We start from the raw sequence: 14,241 nt of genomic DNA, 5'->3' as shown, positions 1-14,241 counted from the left end.
TGAAGGAAGCTCATCAAGGCAAAGTGGATGGAGTTACAGAAGTTAAATCTGTACTGTAACTGGAAAAATGCACGCTTCACAAGTGTGCATTTGTCATGTGGACTCTATTAACCACACAGAAACAGCCATTAATTAGATGATTTCCCCTTAAAAAGTTAAAATGCTAAAAGAGGGGGAGAAGCCCTCACTATTTGCTAAGATCCACAAGTACACAAACAGCATGCACTGCTTTTCTGCGAACAGCAGAAGTAAAAGGTATTGCAAATTATCCTTAACCCACCTTTCACCCAATTTCTGTCAAACAACGCAAACCCTTTTCAAATGCATCTTCACTTACCTAGATGAAGATATGCATGAAATTCAGACAGCTAGTTCTGTTCAGGCAAAAACAAAGCAGGGATCGAAGCTGGCTTGTAACAGGCACCTAAGTTTGGCCTTAACACTATGTCTTCACCTACAAGGCAAATAAGCTAGTTGTGGGCAATTTACTACTAAAGTTTTAAACCCAAGTTTGGAGGCCATTTGAGAGCTACAATGGACAAGAACTGATTTCAAGAAATTGAACAGCAGTTCTCAGAATTGGGAAGACAGCATTTTTACAAAAAACAACGTAACAAAAATATCAAAGAGCGATTTTATTTAGCTTATTTGGCACAAAACTTACAAGAACTGTTTTGTTCCCTTCTTAAATTTAGTACAACTAGCAAGGAAAAAAGGCATACTAATACATTTAATAAGCTGTACAGCAAGTGAAATGTGGAAAGAGGCACCAGAAAGATCTACCAAAAATCAAAGTGCATGAAAAATACCTACTCTGAGCGCCTCACGGTATTGTATTAAGGCACCACTCCTTTAGAAGGTTTACTGAATACATCAAGTGTGCAACTTCTTGGTTTGGAATGTAAGAGTCCTTCAGCCTGTATCAGAACTGGATACCGCAACCTCTGAATGGAACAACACTTCTCCTTGTAATGTTATAGGGAGAGACCTTTCTGCCCAACATCATCTCTCGGCCAGGAGTGTCACTGTCATATGCTTTCAAAAAGCCAACACGGGTTATCAGAGTGACCAGCATTTTACTTCAGAGTTTTCAGATGTAGTGTACATCAGGTTTACGAATTCTTTACAATGGTTTTATAGAAAAGAAATGCTGCAGAGACAAAAGTAACATGGGACAGATCAGTAAATATGTTATTGATAATTTATCGAAAGAACTTTTAAGGACTTCCTGGAGTATCTCTTAAAAACAATCAAGATCTGAGTAGTGTTGTAATCCAGAATAATTAAATACACTTTTCAACAGAATATTACAAAGCTTCCTTTAAGGACTAGCCATCAAGTCTGACAAATTCCACAAGACTTCAGGAACTTTTAAGTATATAGAAAAAGCCCAATATTAGACAGTGGTAAGTGTTTTTCATAATTGGAAACATTTAACACAAGTACCTGTAACTGCAAATCATGTTATACTGGTGTGTATATATATACACACATATATATACACACGCACATACACACACTGAAACATCATTACAAGAGCCAAACAGACACCTTGGTTCACTGTGGATTCTGCACGTGACTGCTCTTAAGTACTACGGAAGTTGCACCAGGTTTTTTATTTCAGCATCTTCATGAAGAACTATTCTTTTAAGAACCAAACCGCTTCAGTTACAAGAAGAGGTACCACAGGCCAGATTCACATCTAGTGTAAACAGGTTCCAAACAACCAAACAGAAGTTGCATCTGCTTCTTACCAGCTTTGACTTTGGTTTTGCTGCTCAGCTGGATCACCAGTCTCCTTTACTTGCAGGAAGAAGTTTGATAAGAAATCAATGCCCATATCAAAATTTAAGTGGGAACCAGTAAATGCAGAATATTGTATCAAACCATTGTACAACACCTCTACTGTAGAGAGTTTCAAACATCTCAGGAGCTTGAGACTGCTTAACCTGAACTCTGGAAAAGCACATTTCTCTATGGACATGCAAAGGCATTTAAATATGAACCCTAGGCGTTACAACATTTCATTTTTTGTCCTCTTACAGTGTAGACCTCAAGAGCACAACTGTGTGTCCCATTATAAAACCAAAGCACCCTTGAGCATTACAAATGCTAAACAGCAATGGCTGAAAAGAAGGGCATCTGGAAGTGATCTACACGTTACAGAGCGTGGTGTTTCACAAGTCTCAGAACAGTTCAGTTCATACTTTCTGGGATAACTTTCCCTATACCTTTGCCCCAATACAGAGCTGTAGTTTTCAGTAACTCTCTTACCCCTGAATTATTTGCTACCACATATAAAACTTGCCACAGAAGTGGCAGTCAGGGCTAAACATTTAATAACATGTCCTTTTTATCCTTTATTAACAATTACAATCAGCAGAAAGAAAAACTATTCACTCATTTATTTCATGATTTATATGCAAGTCATGTAGCAACTTAACATTGGTGTTATACATTTGTGCTTCCATTCTCTGGCACTTGGAGAGGGAATTCATTTCCAGATAATCACATCTTGCTGAAGCATTCCTTTGCATTTGTCCAAACTTGAATCCCCTTTAAAAAAAGTTAAAAATCAATAGGCGGAAATATATTTTGTTTGCAAACCTCATCAATAGACTTCCTTCCACAGAAGACTAAAAAAAAAAAACCAAAAAAACCCCCAAAAAACCCCACCAGAGTCCCACAGAACTTCACACAAGAATAAGGCAGAGACCACACTGGAATTGGACCACACTGCCTATTGTATATCAACATTAACGTGTGACTGAGTTAGAGTAGGACAGAGTATGTGGGAGGTTTTACGCTAGTGACTTCCAACCTTCTGTGACTGCAATGTTCCTACTTATTGAAAGTTTGCATCCGATCCCCTACTGATACGATATATACACTAGCCTGGCCTTTCACAAACGTACCTTTTTGCACATGCTAATCTGCATAACAGCATAGCTTATAAGTGCCTCCTTCAAATCATGATTCTTTTGTTCTTTAAACCGTTCAATGTCAGCCCAGGCACTTTTCACAAAGTCTCTGGAATTAAAAGCAATATTTCTGTTAGTAAGTGTTTTACATGTTCCATCCTCAGCTGATCTTCCTTCCTCTGAACACTCAACAGAGAAGCTATGTATGACAAAGCGCTCCATCTTTCAGTCAGTAAACCAAGTTCTGTAGTTATTATACATCCCACAGTGCCCTCATTTTATCATTGGCACTACTACCTAATTCTCCATTTTCTTCTTAAGGCTTTTAATCTACAGAATCAGTGTCACAGGATGCATTTGGTTGGTTGTTTTGGGTTTTCTTCCCCCAGTAAGCATCGCTGCCATAGAACCAGCATAATTCAGAATACACTTTTCTCCTCAGATTCTGTTGGGGTAACTAAGTATGTAAGTATCTTTATGCTAACATTCAGCACACAACATTGCACATTTCTTTGTCAATTGTCAAGTCAGAATCTTGGTCTTCCCAATGTGAAAACTCACTTGTCATCAGGATTTGAGACACTCAAGTACAACAAATATTTGCAATGCAAATTTGACTTGGACAATTCACTTCAGGAATTAATTTTGTTGGTGTGGTGATGTATCTTCAGGTCTCCTTAATTAAAACAGAGTAGATTTCTGTAATTCATAGCTTTCATTTGTGCTGCACTACACATACAATGCAAGTATTCACTTGAAAATTGCTTCCAGAGCTACAAAAGCAGATCTCCAGAACTTCTGTCAAAATGATTAAGAAATTGCATTTACTGAGTGTCTTATTGTTTTGAACTATTCATTAACTAGTCTTATCTTTCCAGCTCTAATCCTAACATATTAGGAGATATCACGTTTACCCCTTGTGTTATACAATGAACATGTTCTGACACAATCACATTGCTTTAGGAATATTAGTTCCTGTTTTTCATGTTTGCATTCCTGAAGAAAATTTCATTAGAGCACTGAGAAGCAGTTACTCAAACACAACTTGCCAGAACTTCTAATCTCTTTCAAACAGGAGTCAGTTGTCCCCCATATGAGAAGTTGCAGAATATGAGCTTGGGACCCATATGCATAAACCAAACTAAATACTACATTTGAAGCAAATCAGCTTTTGACTCTTAGGCTATTCAGCTGCAGATCTACAAGCCCACCTGCTAAACATATTACTAGCTGAACATAAAAGCATACAAGTCAGCCATTAGAGTGGGCTCAGTAACTGGGAAAGTCATCAGGTTCTACATAAGCCATACGCTCAGACCAGAAGCCAACTGCATGTACTGTACTTTATTTCACAACTTGCAGCTGACAGGAGCTTTTATAGACAGCTCATAAACACCAAGAATATATTAAAAACACTTATAAAATCCAAACACCTTCAAGAGCATCCAGTCAAGGACTTCTGCTAAGACAAACCTTGTGTTTTCTTTGAAAAAGTCAAGCCCATTTACCTGCCCTCCAGATTTTTAGACTTAAGTTGTTCCTCTCCTTCCTGTATCTGCTCTTCTAGAACCTTTAGCTTGGCTTCCCTCTGCTCGGGGGTTTCCTGCCCGAAGAGCTTGCTGGTCATCCCTTTCAGGGAAAATGTTCTCACAGTCTACAAAAAACAAAGACACTCTAGGTTTGGGATTCTTGAGCACAGCCACAAGTCACTATGTGATTTTTACCAGCATTTGGGCTGATTCTTATTATTCAGCTGATTTCTGGCTTTAACTTCCATTTCATGAATGCTCCATTGATAAGTAGCTATAGAAGGTATGGTGGCTCACATTAGACTGAGCAAAGTGGGGAGGAAGTAATTTCATGTTCAAATTCTTAAGGCTGGTCTGTGGATTGGACCGTAAGTGAGTCATTCCACTGACTTGGGTAACCTTTCAGAGGAATCTTCACCATAAAGTACTTGTGTATAGAGCATCAACAGATCCAACAGCAATATTAAGAATTCTAAACACTTTTTTGAAATTACCACTTCAAGATCATGTTTTAAGTAACATTATCTTCCATATAAAAGGGACTAGCCACATATCAGCAACATCCACCTTTCAAAAGGCAGAGGAAGCCTTTCAGAATTTTGATCTTTAGGATACAGCTGTTTGTGTTATTCTGTTCAGGTCATACTTCCTGCAACCCTTTACTTGCTCAGTATTCAATAAAAGAAGTTTGGTACAAACAGCTTATGTCACCAAGAACCAAGTTACTTTAAACCTCAGATGCCTACAGCTCATATGATACCACTTCTCATAAGCAGCAGCCAGCATGTTAGTGCCATTTAAATGTCATTCTAAGTAACTTGGCTCAAATTAAAAAAAAAAAAAAAAAAAAAAAAAAAAAAAAGGCATCTTGGAGAAGAAAGTGGAAAGACTCACTCCTGTTGCCAGCTCCTCACACTGCTGTTTCTTAGATGTTAGGTCCTGTGCAGCCATTTCCAAGTCATATTGCATTAGTTCATGTTTCCTGCAAACTGCCCTGAAAAGTAAGCAGTGAAAGATCTGTCACGTAATACTTTGTTTTGCTATGTTTCCCTCCATTTAAACTTTACAAATGGCATCATGCTTTTTTTTGGCAGGCAGCACATTCAGTTATTTATCTAGCTCGAATTCAACAGCCTTATCACAGAATGCATAACTCTGCAAATGCTGTAGTTAAGCAAGCTTGGATCAAAGTATAAAGAAAGTTCTCAGTACAGCAGCATTCTGCTCTTCTGCTCCCTCTTTTTAGACTCATTCCAAGATACTCTCAGCATTATGAGCCCTACCACCTACTTAAAACACTTAAATTGTTTTATTTAAAATATATTACAGGAAAAATCACAACTATGACAAAAGGTACCTGGAGATGGTACCTGTCACAGCAGCAATGTATCAGTCAATCATAAAATCTTTCACATTTTAAACAATGAAATGAGAAACTGTGCTCCTAGATTCACATAGCGCCTTTCATCTGGAAAAGAGAAGAGTTTCCTCTGACCACCTGCAGTAAGTCCCAGTCCTGTGTGGGCTGACAATGCTACATCCGTACTCCAGGGCCGGATGCATGTTTGTTTCCCAGAAGAAGCTACTTGTGCTCTGGGTTCCCACACAGCAGCCATCACACTCACCAACCCAATTCTCTACAGCACTACTGGACCTCTCCAAGAGGTCCATAGCTAGCCCACAGAGAGCACAACAGCTTTAGGTGCAATATTACAGCATAAAGCAGTTTGCTTTTGTATCCATGCTTGTAAGGAAGGATTGCCCTATAAAGGCTAACGTACAAAAAAAAAAAAAAAAAAGGATCAGTATTTAACTGCACAATACTGCACAGCATACAAAAGTTATATAAGGGCACTTTAAATTTGCTGGAATTTGTAATGGCTGTAGCAGCTCTGTTTGGCCTATCTCATTTGAAAGTTGAAGCTTTCAGCACACTGGGGCACTATTATACCAGAAGCCAAGGAAACAGTGTAACCAGAGGAATAAACAGCATTACCTTCCACAGTATACCAATGTTAACGTTCCTGTCATTTCACTATTGATCAGCTCAGTTCTAATTTTTATTGCCACCCACATGGCTATCAAATATGAGTAAGCAAAATAAGAGGTGAGAACATGGAGATTCCACAACATTGAAATTTCTACTTCTCGGAGAACAGAAAAGGATACCAAACTAAATTCAACATCAAGACAGCGTTAGAGAAAAGGACTGTAGCTTCCATTTGAGCTATACACTTCTGTACATACCGTAGTGCTTCTGCATAGAAGAGATATTCTTTCAGCTGATCGGCATAATGTTCCTCTTCTTCCAGTATATCATCAATAGAAGCTGCATACCTGGTGAAAAATAGCCATGGTTAAATATAAAGTTCCTTAATTTAACCCTTAAGGACTACACACACAGTAACAAGGGAGGACACCTGTTTGACAGAAACACCAGTCACAAAGTAAAAGACTTAAAAGCACGTCTAAAAAGGATTTTTCCTTTGTTTTTAATTAAGCTCTGAATCAGCAAATATAAACACTCCTGCAGGCCTGTTTCTTTGGTTGTTACTACAAGATCTATCATAAGTTTCCTCCTGAAGACGAGGCAGTTTTTATTACAGGAAAGGAAGACAATTTATTCCTTTTCTTTGGTGGACTATCAATACGTAGCACCAAGGCAAAAAAGACATGGTGCAGAAGAAATCCTGCAAGGATTAAAGCATTAAGGCATAGGAATGTGAACATCATACCTTCTGAAAAGCAAAGAGGCGGTATTTAAAAGGCTGCTTTCATTGTTCGTTATTCAGCCTGGGTACAACAGAACTCACAGTGGTGCTCTGAACACCGCGACATTAGGTCCTTCAGCTCCTTGAAAGTGTGTTGCTTTGTCTGCTGTGTAAGTCAGGCATATCAATTCAGAGCAACAAGGAGTTTAAACCTGCCTTTTAGGGAGAAATCTGAAGTACAAGGGCTTGGACCAGCCCTGCAGTTCTTGCTAGGAAGAGTTTTGTCATTTAGGCTGATGTCTCCTAAAAATGGCAAAAAGCACTTTTTTTTTTTTAGTTTATCTTGCTCATTGGACAGTATTTAATAGGTTCTCCCTAACCAAGATGACTGCACTTGGACACATTTGCAGTGACAGACCTACAGCTAAGAGGTAACTGCACATCTCACTTGGCACAGTGGCAGAAATAGTATGCCACTAGCAATACAGGGTGTGTGCCACCGGAGATAAACAGAATGAATGAGATCCCATCACAAATGCCTTCATCTATTCTGCTAACTCAGTCTGGATTCTCAAGTATGTGGCAATCCCTTGCACAGCTGCAGGCTCTCTCAAGCAAGCATATGCCCATGCTTGTCTAGTGACCAGCACAATGCAACCCAAATGTTAATTACAGCACCTCCTGGCTTTACAGTTTTTGCTTTACAGTTTTTGCAAAGTCTAAGTTTTTCCCTTTCTTCCTGTGCCTCTCCAGTAACTGGCTCTATGGAAGACGAGGCAGAGTCTCAAGCTGAAAGGGAACCAGTAATGTGACTTGGGGAAGAACAAGAAATGCCTCCAGCAATCTCTAAAAGAAACAACAATATCACTTAGACCCCTGGGAATCTAAGGGAGACACTCCTGCTGAAAGTTATCATCATCCTCAGGCCTGCTCAGTAGGGCATGTGAACTAAGGCTCTTCAAAGAGGGAGCGGCTACTTGCAGAATAACTGGAAGAATGTGGAGCCTGAGGAAAAGCTGAAGACATGCCCATCTGTTCAAGTATGGCTTTTATAAATTTGCAAGCAAGATGAGTTGTTTTGATGCTCTGTGAAATCAAAGACATGGCACACCCAGGAAAAGCCCTATCAAGGCTATTGGCGATAAATATTAACATATGAAATGACCAGCAACAGCAGATCAGTTTAAGTAGAAGGAATAAAAGAACAGGCAGAACAAGAATTCACATTATGAATCAAAGTAAGGAAGAGGTCTAAACTGTTGAAAAATATACTTGTTCTGAAAAAATCCTGCAGCCACAGAGGTCATAAGTTGCTTACCCTCTCTATTTTTAAGTGCTGAAGTGCAATAATTTTAGTATAGTGGTTAGATTTCTCAGGGCGGCAGATAGAACACATTTCAATTTCAAGTAAGTTCAAGTTTAGAGCAGTGCTAGAGCTCATCTGTGGCAGAACAACTCTCCAAAGAACCCCAAAACCAACAAAAAAAACCCAATCAAAACCCCACCTTACCTAGACAGGGTTTTCATAATGACACTTAAGTTTGATTTGAAAAAAAAGTAGTAAGACAGGCTATATTTCTGACTGCCTAAACTGAAGTTTAAATACTGGTTTGTCCTAAGCAGGTAAACATACCAGGGAAAATCTGAAGGAGAAACACTGCAGTAAGTTCTAAAGGTACCTAATATGTTACCACTCTTCATGGGAATCAACAACTAAAACGCTGTTTTAGTTTAGACTGCTTCCACCTGGAATGACAGTTTAGTTGATACAGAGATAAAGGGTCACTCATTAATAGCAAAAAGGACAGAAGTCAAAGGTCTGGCATTTTTTTCTTTCATCTGTTAAATGACAGAATTACAGCCATTCACTCCAGCTTTCTCAACATACTCTGTTGTTTTCTACCACTTTAGCAAGCATCATCCTGTTATACAACACACACCCAGAGATGCTTTGGGATGTCTTCTCCCAATGTTAAGCAGTTTTAGATCATACTAAACAACAACTCTCAAAAGTTTAAATAAATATCTAGTAATGACTACAGCATATGGGGTAGATAGAGAATAATTAAATTAGACTTGAAGTTTAACATCCATATTAGGCAACCTTTGTGAAGTCGCTTTCTGTTGCGATGAACTCCTGTCTAATGTTATGGGAATTGTAAGTGGACTGGTAAGTTATACTTTCAAGAGATCACAGATATGATCCTTACTGCAGAAGGGATGGCAGACAATGAAAGCTACCTCAGACTTCACGTAGTGATTAAAGTTACCCAGCAACTCACCGCCATTACTCTGGATCTTTAACCCTAACTGTGTTACAGACAGAAATATTAAACATCTCGGATGTGTGGAGAGGGTTCAGCCTCTCCACTGAGAAGTAACGCCCACTTCTTTTTGTTGGTTATGGATTTCTAGATGTTTGACATCTTAGCGTGGCATATCTCAACCACTGAAAACCTACTTGTGCCTCCTTAACTCCTCTATACCATGTTTTCATAATCTCTTCAATCTCTGCATTCTGCAATAGGTGCTTAACATTGTATTCCACCTCTACTTCAATTATTTTCTTCTGAAAGCAGAACACATTCTCCATTTCTTTATTCTCACCAGAGCCCTCTGCCGAGAAACATTATAGCTTTTTTGGGGGTGAAAACCACCATGTCAGCCAAAACACAGAAGTGTGAATAAATTACTCAGAGGGGTTCAAATTCTTAAAGATCTGATAAAACCAGAATTATTCTGAAGAAGCTGAGGGCAGAGTTTGGCATGGCTCTTCAAACCCTTCCACTTGACAAGGCATAACACCAATAACAACCAGGCAGTAATACGTATGTAAATCTGCACTGTAAACTAAAACTGGTAACTTTACTTCCACACAAATTACACTTTATCAGTAAAAATATTGTATGAAGAAATGTCAAACAGCTTCCATCTCTCGCTGGAGTTGTTACTTACCTGTACTGCACGATTACAGAAGAGGAATCAGAGTGATGAGGAAATTATACTGTTTCACTTACCATATATGACTACCTGAAAGCAGAAAAAGCACGAGCCTAGAATACCACTTCTGTGAGCACTCTGAAGTGCTAGACTTTTATTTTGAAGGCTGTGCTTCGCATACTCTGCCAACTGACTCTAAAGATGCAAAGAGGGAGGATTCTCTACTTTATTATATCCAGTCAGTATTTGTTTCAAGAATCCATCGGAGTTTGGGTGCTGATTAATTAAATTTCTTAACTTTCTGAAATTAAGTCCAAATCTGTGTACCATCTACTGCATGGTACAAAATGCTGCTATCAAAACCAAATGGATCTCATGAGGTCTGCAGTACATTAAAGTGGTATTCCACCAGTTTCTCGCATAGTAGCTTAAAAGAAAAACTGGAACCATTCCAAACACTTCTACAATTTCAACATAATAATAAAAAAAAGAAACCCCTCTGGTTCTCCTGAGACCTTTTGAGCTACTTAATACAGTACATGGATGCTAAAATTGTGCCTGCATCCAAGTCACAGAAACACTGTATACCTAAAAACAATGCACCCCCAACTTTCTCAGTGCACTACTTGTATGTACTTTGGGGTTGAGGGAAAAGAGAGGAAAGAGGGAGAGTCCTACATCTGGCTTACATCAAACTATCAGATATTCAGTCAGTACTTACACATCCATGTGGTGGCCAGCACTCTGCAACCCATCCCCCATCTCCTTTTCTATTGCACTCCACTCACTGTAGGAAAAACAAACGAGAAACAACATCACACATGAAGGGTAAGGGAAGTTAATAAGCTGCATCCTGTATATAGTTTCTTTCCAGGTGACACCTGAATGGAAACTGCCTCAAAGTTAGACTTGGCCAAACTGTTTTCTTCCTCCAAGCAGCAATGCTGACAATGTGGCAAGGCTACTTATGGCACTCTGTTAAACAACTGTCTCTGCCACCTAAACTCATCCTCACAAATATACTTCGTTTGGGATTGGTTTTGAGCAGAAAGAGTCTTGGTTTAAATAGTTAAAACGCAATTAAAATAAAAAGATATTAGCACTTAAAATAAAGGGGGGGGGAGAATTGAAAAAAGGGAACTTTCTAAAACAGAATTTGGTCTAACATGCTCATCAAGAAGAAACTAAGCTTTCCAGACTTGCAACAGATCAAATAGAAGCCTCTCATTCCAAAAACCAGAAGGTGGGATTTGACACTTGCAAGCATTTTACTGCTCCTGAAGATGTATGCATTTGCTGTATGTTGTTTTCTGTTTTCATAGTAGACTGCTGTTTAGTTCTATTCATTAAAAAAATATCAACTTACAACCATCTCATTACTGCCACTACCTATTCACATTAGGCAGATCATTTAGATAAAGAAGGAAACAGAGCTACAATAAAGATAGCAAGAGACTTGTTCTGGACACCCAAGTATGTACACTGCAATTTTAATTGTGTTCTCAGCTTTGTGAAACCTTATGAGATTTCTTAGTTACAAGAATTACATCCACAACTCTTTTTACAAGAAAAAAAAGGAGGGGGTCCCCTTATATTTCACATAATTTATATCTAATGCATCTATTCTGTCCTTCACTTTTTCATAAACATTCCACTCTGCTGATGTTGACATTTGTTTGTCTTTGGGTTATTACAGAACTACACCTAATTTCACTTTAAAACCCCCAATGAGAAAGACATCTGCAATCCATTAACCCAGAGAATTAAATTTAGCACTTGAACAGTGTGTAGAAGCAGGAGGTTTCCCTTAACCAGAAGTTTAGATTCTTTAATTCTCCAGTGAGATGGAAAACTTGAGCGTGCATTTCACTCATATAAATCAAAAAACAACTGGCAAATTCACTTTAAAAAGGTACTAAAATCGGACAGATAGAGTTGTTGTTTTTTAACCCTTAAAAGGACCTAAAAAGCTTTTCAGAGACAACTGCATGAAAATTGGTAGTAAGTTCTTTCTGAAGAAACAGAATGCCAACACAACAGAAGTCCCAAAGGTCTGAAACACAAAACAAAAAGCTAAAGTCTTCCACTTGAGACTAAGCTCAGCAGATCCAGAGATTGCTATATCCAACACAGAAATCTCATTGGAACTGCAACATGGAAGTTTTTCAAGGCAGGCATATGAATGTTTCAAAAATACTTTTCAAGAGCATAACAACATAACAAACAAATTCCCTACTCTCTCTATATATAGCCATCTCTCTTTCTATGTACATATTTTTAAAAAATGGATGAACTCTTACCTGAATACTCTTCCATAGTTGCCATGGACTTTATAGACACCATATAGCCGGTCTGCTACCCTCTAAAACATTATTTAGAGTCAATTTTTGGTCATCAACATTAAGTGCAATTGCTTTGTGAAAACCCATGTACAAACTTCAAGATAAAGCCTTAATGTTTTTATACAGGTAAACAAGATTAGACCTAAATCTCATCTAAGGCACTACTGAAGGAAAAATCAACAGCCTTAAGTCTTTGAAGACTGAAGTCACAGTCAAGGCTATACTGAAAGTAACATTTCAAGTATTTCTTTGGAAGCGTCCATGTATAGGATATGCCTATGGAGACCACAAATAACCAAGTTACCTTGTTTTTGATAACCAGATGTAAGGCATAGCCTCCTTTACCTGCATAATGCCGAATTTATATACACACTTGCTCATTTAACATAAAGATGGCAAGACAAAAGTCCATCCCGCCACCAAGACTGTAGGGAAAGCTTCAGTAAAATTCTAACAAGTGACTTGATTTTTCCATCCAGCTCAGTGAAACACAGGAAAGGAAATGAGCTATCCATTGCAGAACTTATTGCTCAAGCTAGATATGTCATTTCAGCTATCTGGAGAGTCAGTACCTGCTGTAGCCAGAACTACAATGCTGGCAACAACCTCAGAAAAGACCTCATGTACACACTGAAGTGTGACTTGTAACACAGATAACGCCCTTGTAATTGTGATGTACCAATGAATGAGACTGAAGTTTGGTAAGTTACCGTTATTGGTCCGTCAAAGCAGTAAAAAGGAAACATAAGCAAACTGCCCAACAGATCTCATGCGCATGCAGCCCTGAGAAAAAGGCACTGTCAGTAGAACACCAGTGATTAATCCTCTCAAGAACCTCAGCTCAACAGGGCAATCAATTACTGTCCTCTCTGCAGCAGTTTCCATCAAAAATTAAATCCCCATTGAATATACTAAAAAGCAGTCTCATTATTGGAATTGTAATTTCCTATTTCCTTTTTGTGACTTTTAAAAAAAAAATCTTCCATTCTCAATCCATAGAGTATCTTGATGCATGACATAATTGTTCTCATCATTAGAAAGAACACTACTCATTACAAATCGAAGAACAAGCCAGAAAAAGAAAAAGTGTGCTGGGAAGCAGACAAGATTCATACTACAAGCTCTGGAAAACAAAGAATTATACGTCTGACCAGCAAACGGTGTTTTGGGGCCCTTCCCAGCTCAGATATCCAGCAAAAGCAACTTGTCTACTGAGTAGAGAGAAGCAGACATCTCGATCCTATTTAAAACACCTCCCTCTGATATGTGACCATCAGGGGAGAGGGCAGATTAGCAACATGCATGTGTTTGCTCCTCAGATGACTGTCAAACTCAACCACCACATTTGGAACTCTTTCCCCGCCCAAATCTGTACAAAGTCAGCATCCCTCTCCCCACCTTGCCACCTCCTGCCCCACGCTCCAGAGCCAAACTCTCTCAGGCAAAACTGCCCTTATTCTAGAGCACATATACCAGTTCTCTTGACTAAACAAGAAATACTGCCTTAGAAATAAATGATACTATTTGTCACGACACACATGGGAAATACTTACAGCTCTGACTCGCAGAAGGTGTGATATGACAGACTGCAGTTCATCGCTATAGTGTTTTAGCTCAGTAAATCTCCTGGGAGCAGGAAACAGATAGTACATCATTAGCCATCATGAAAGCAAGTTTTCACAGAATGCAAGATAGAGCCACAATGCTACAGCCAGCGAGGCGGAGCCTGGATTATGTTGAGGTGGAATTAGCTGAAGACTCCTACAGAAGTGACTGCAGGGTTTCATTTCTCTAAAGC

At 38.8% G+C, this 14,241-nt stretch overlaps 1 protein-coding gene across 1 annotated transcript in view; it reads right to left on the bottom strand.

Annotated features, from left to right (window-relative positions):
* Window positions 1–1,510: 1,510 nt before the first annotated feature.
* The window catches only part of SNX4 (sorting nexin 4), a 35,523-nt gene continuing 22,792 nt past the window's right edge, over window positions 1,511–14,241 (bottom strand). Inside the window, exons 7-14 of the mRNA XM_075710613.1 lie at window positions 13,997–14,069; window positions 12,402–12,463; window positions 10,823–10,888; window positions 6,698–6,787; window positions 5,345–5,444; window positions 4,430–4,575; window positions 2,916–3,030; window positions 1,511–2,556 (exon numbers count right to left, since the gene is read on the bottom strand). Of these exons, the coding sequence (XP_075566728.1) occupies window positions 2,509–2,556; window positions 2,916–3,030; window positions 4,430–4,575; window positions 5,345–5,444; window positions 6,698–6,787; window positions 10,823–10,888; window positions 12,402–12,463; window positions 13,997–14,069 (700 nt within the window). The 3' untranslated portion in view covers window positions 1,511–2,508. The remainder of the gene's footprint in view (window positions 2,557–2,915; window positions 3,031–4,429; window positions 4,576–5,344; window positions 5,445–6,697; window positions 6,788–10,822; window positions 10,889–12,401; window positions 12,464–13,996; window positions 14,070–14,241) is intronic.

Source organism: Pelecanus crispus, chromosome 5 (assembly GCF_030463565.1).
Source record: "Pelecanus crispus isolate bPelCri1 chromosome 5, bPelCri1.pri, whole genome shotgun sequence".
Taxonomy (NCBI): Eukaryota; Metazoa; Chordata; class Aves; order Pelecaniformes; family Pelecanidae; genus Pelecanus; species Pelecanus crispus.
This window is presented reverse-complemented; position numbering and strand designations above follow the sequence as displayed.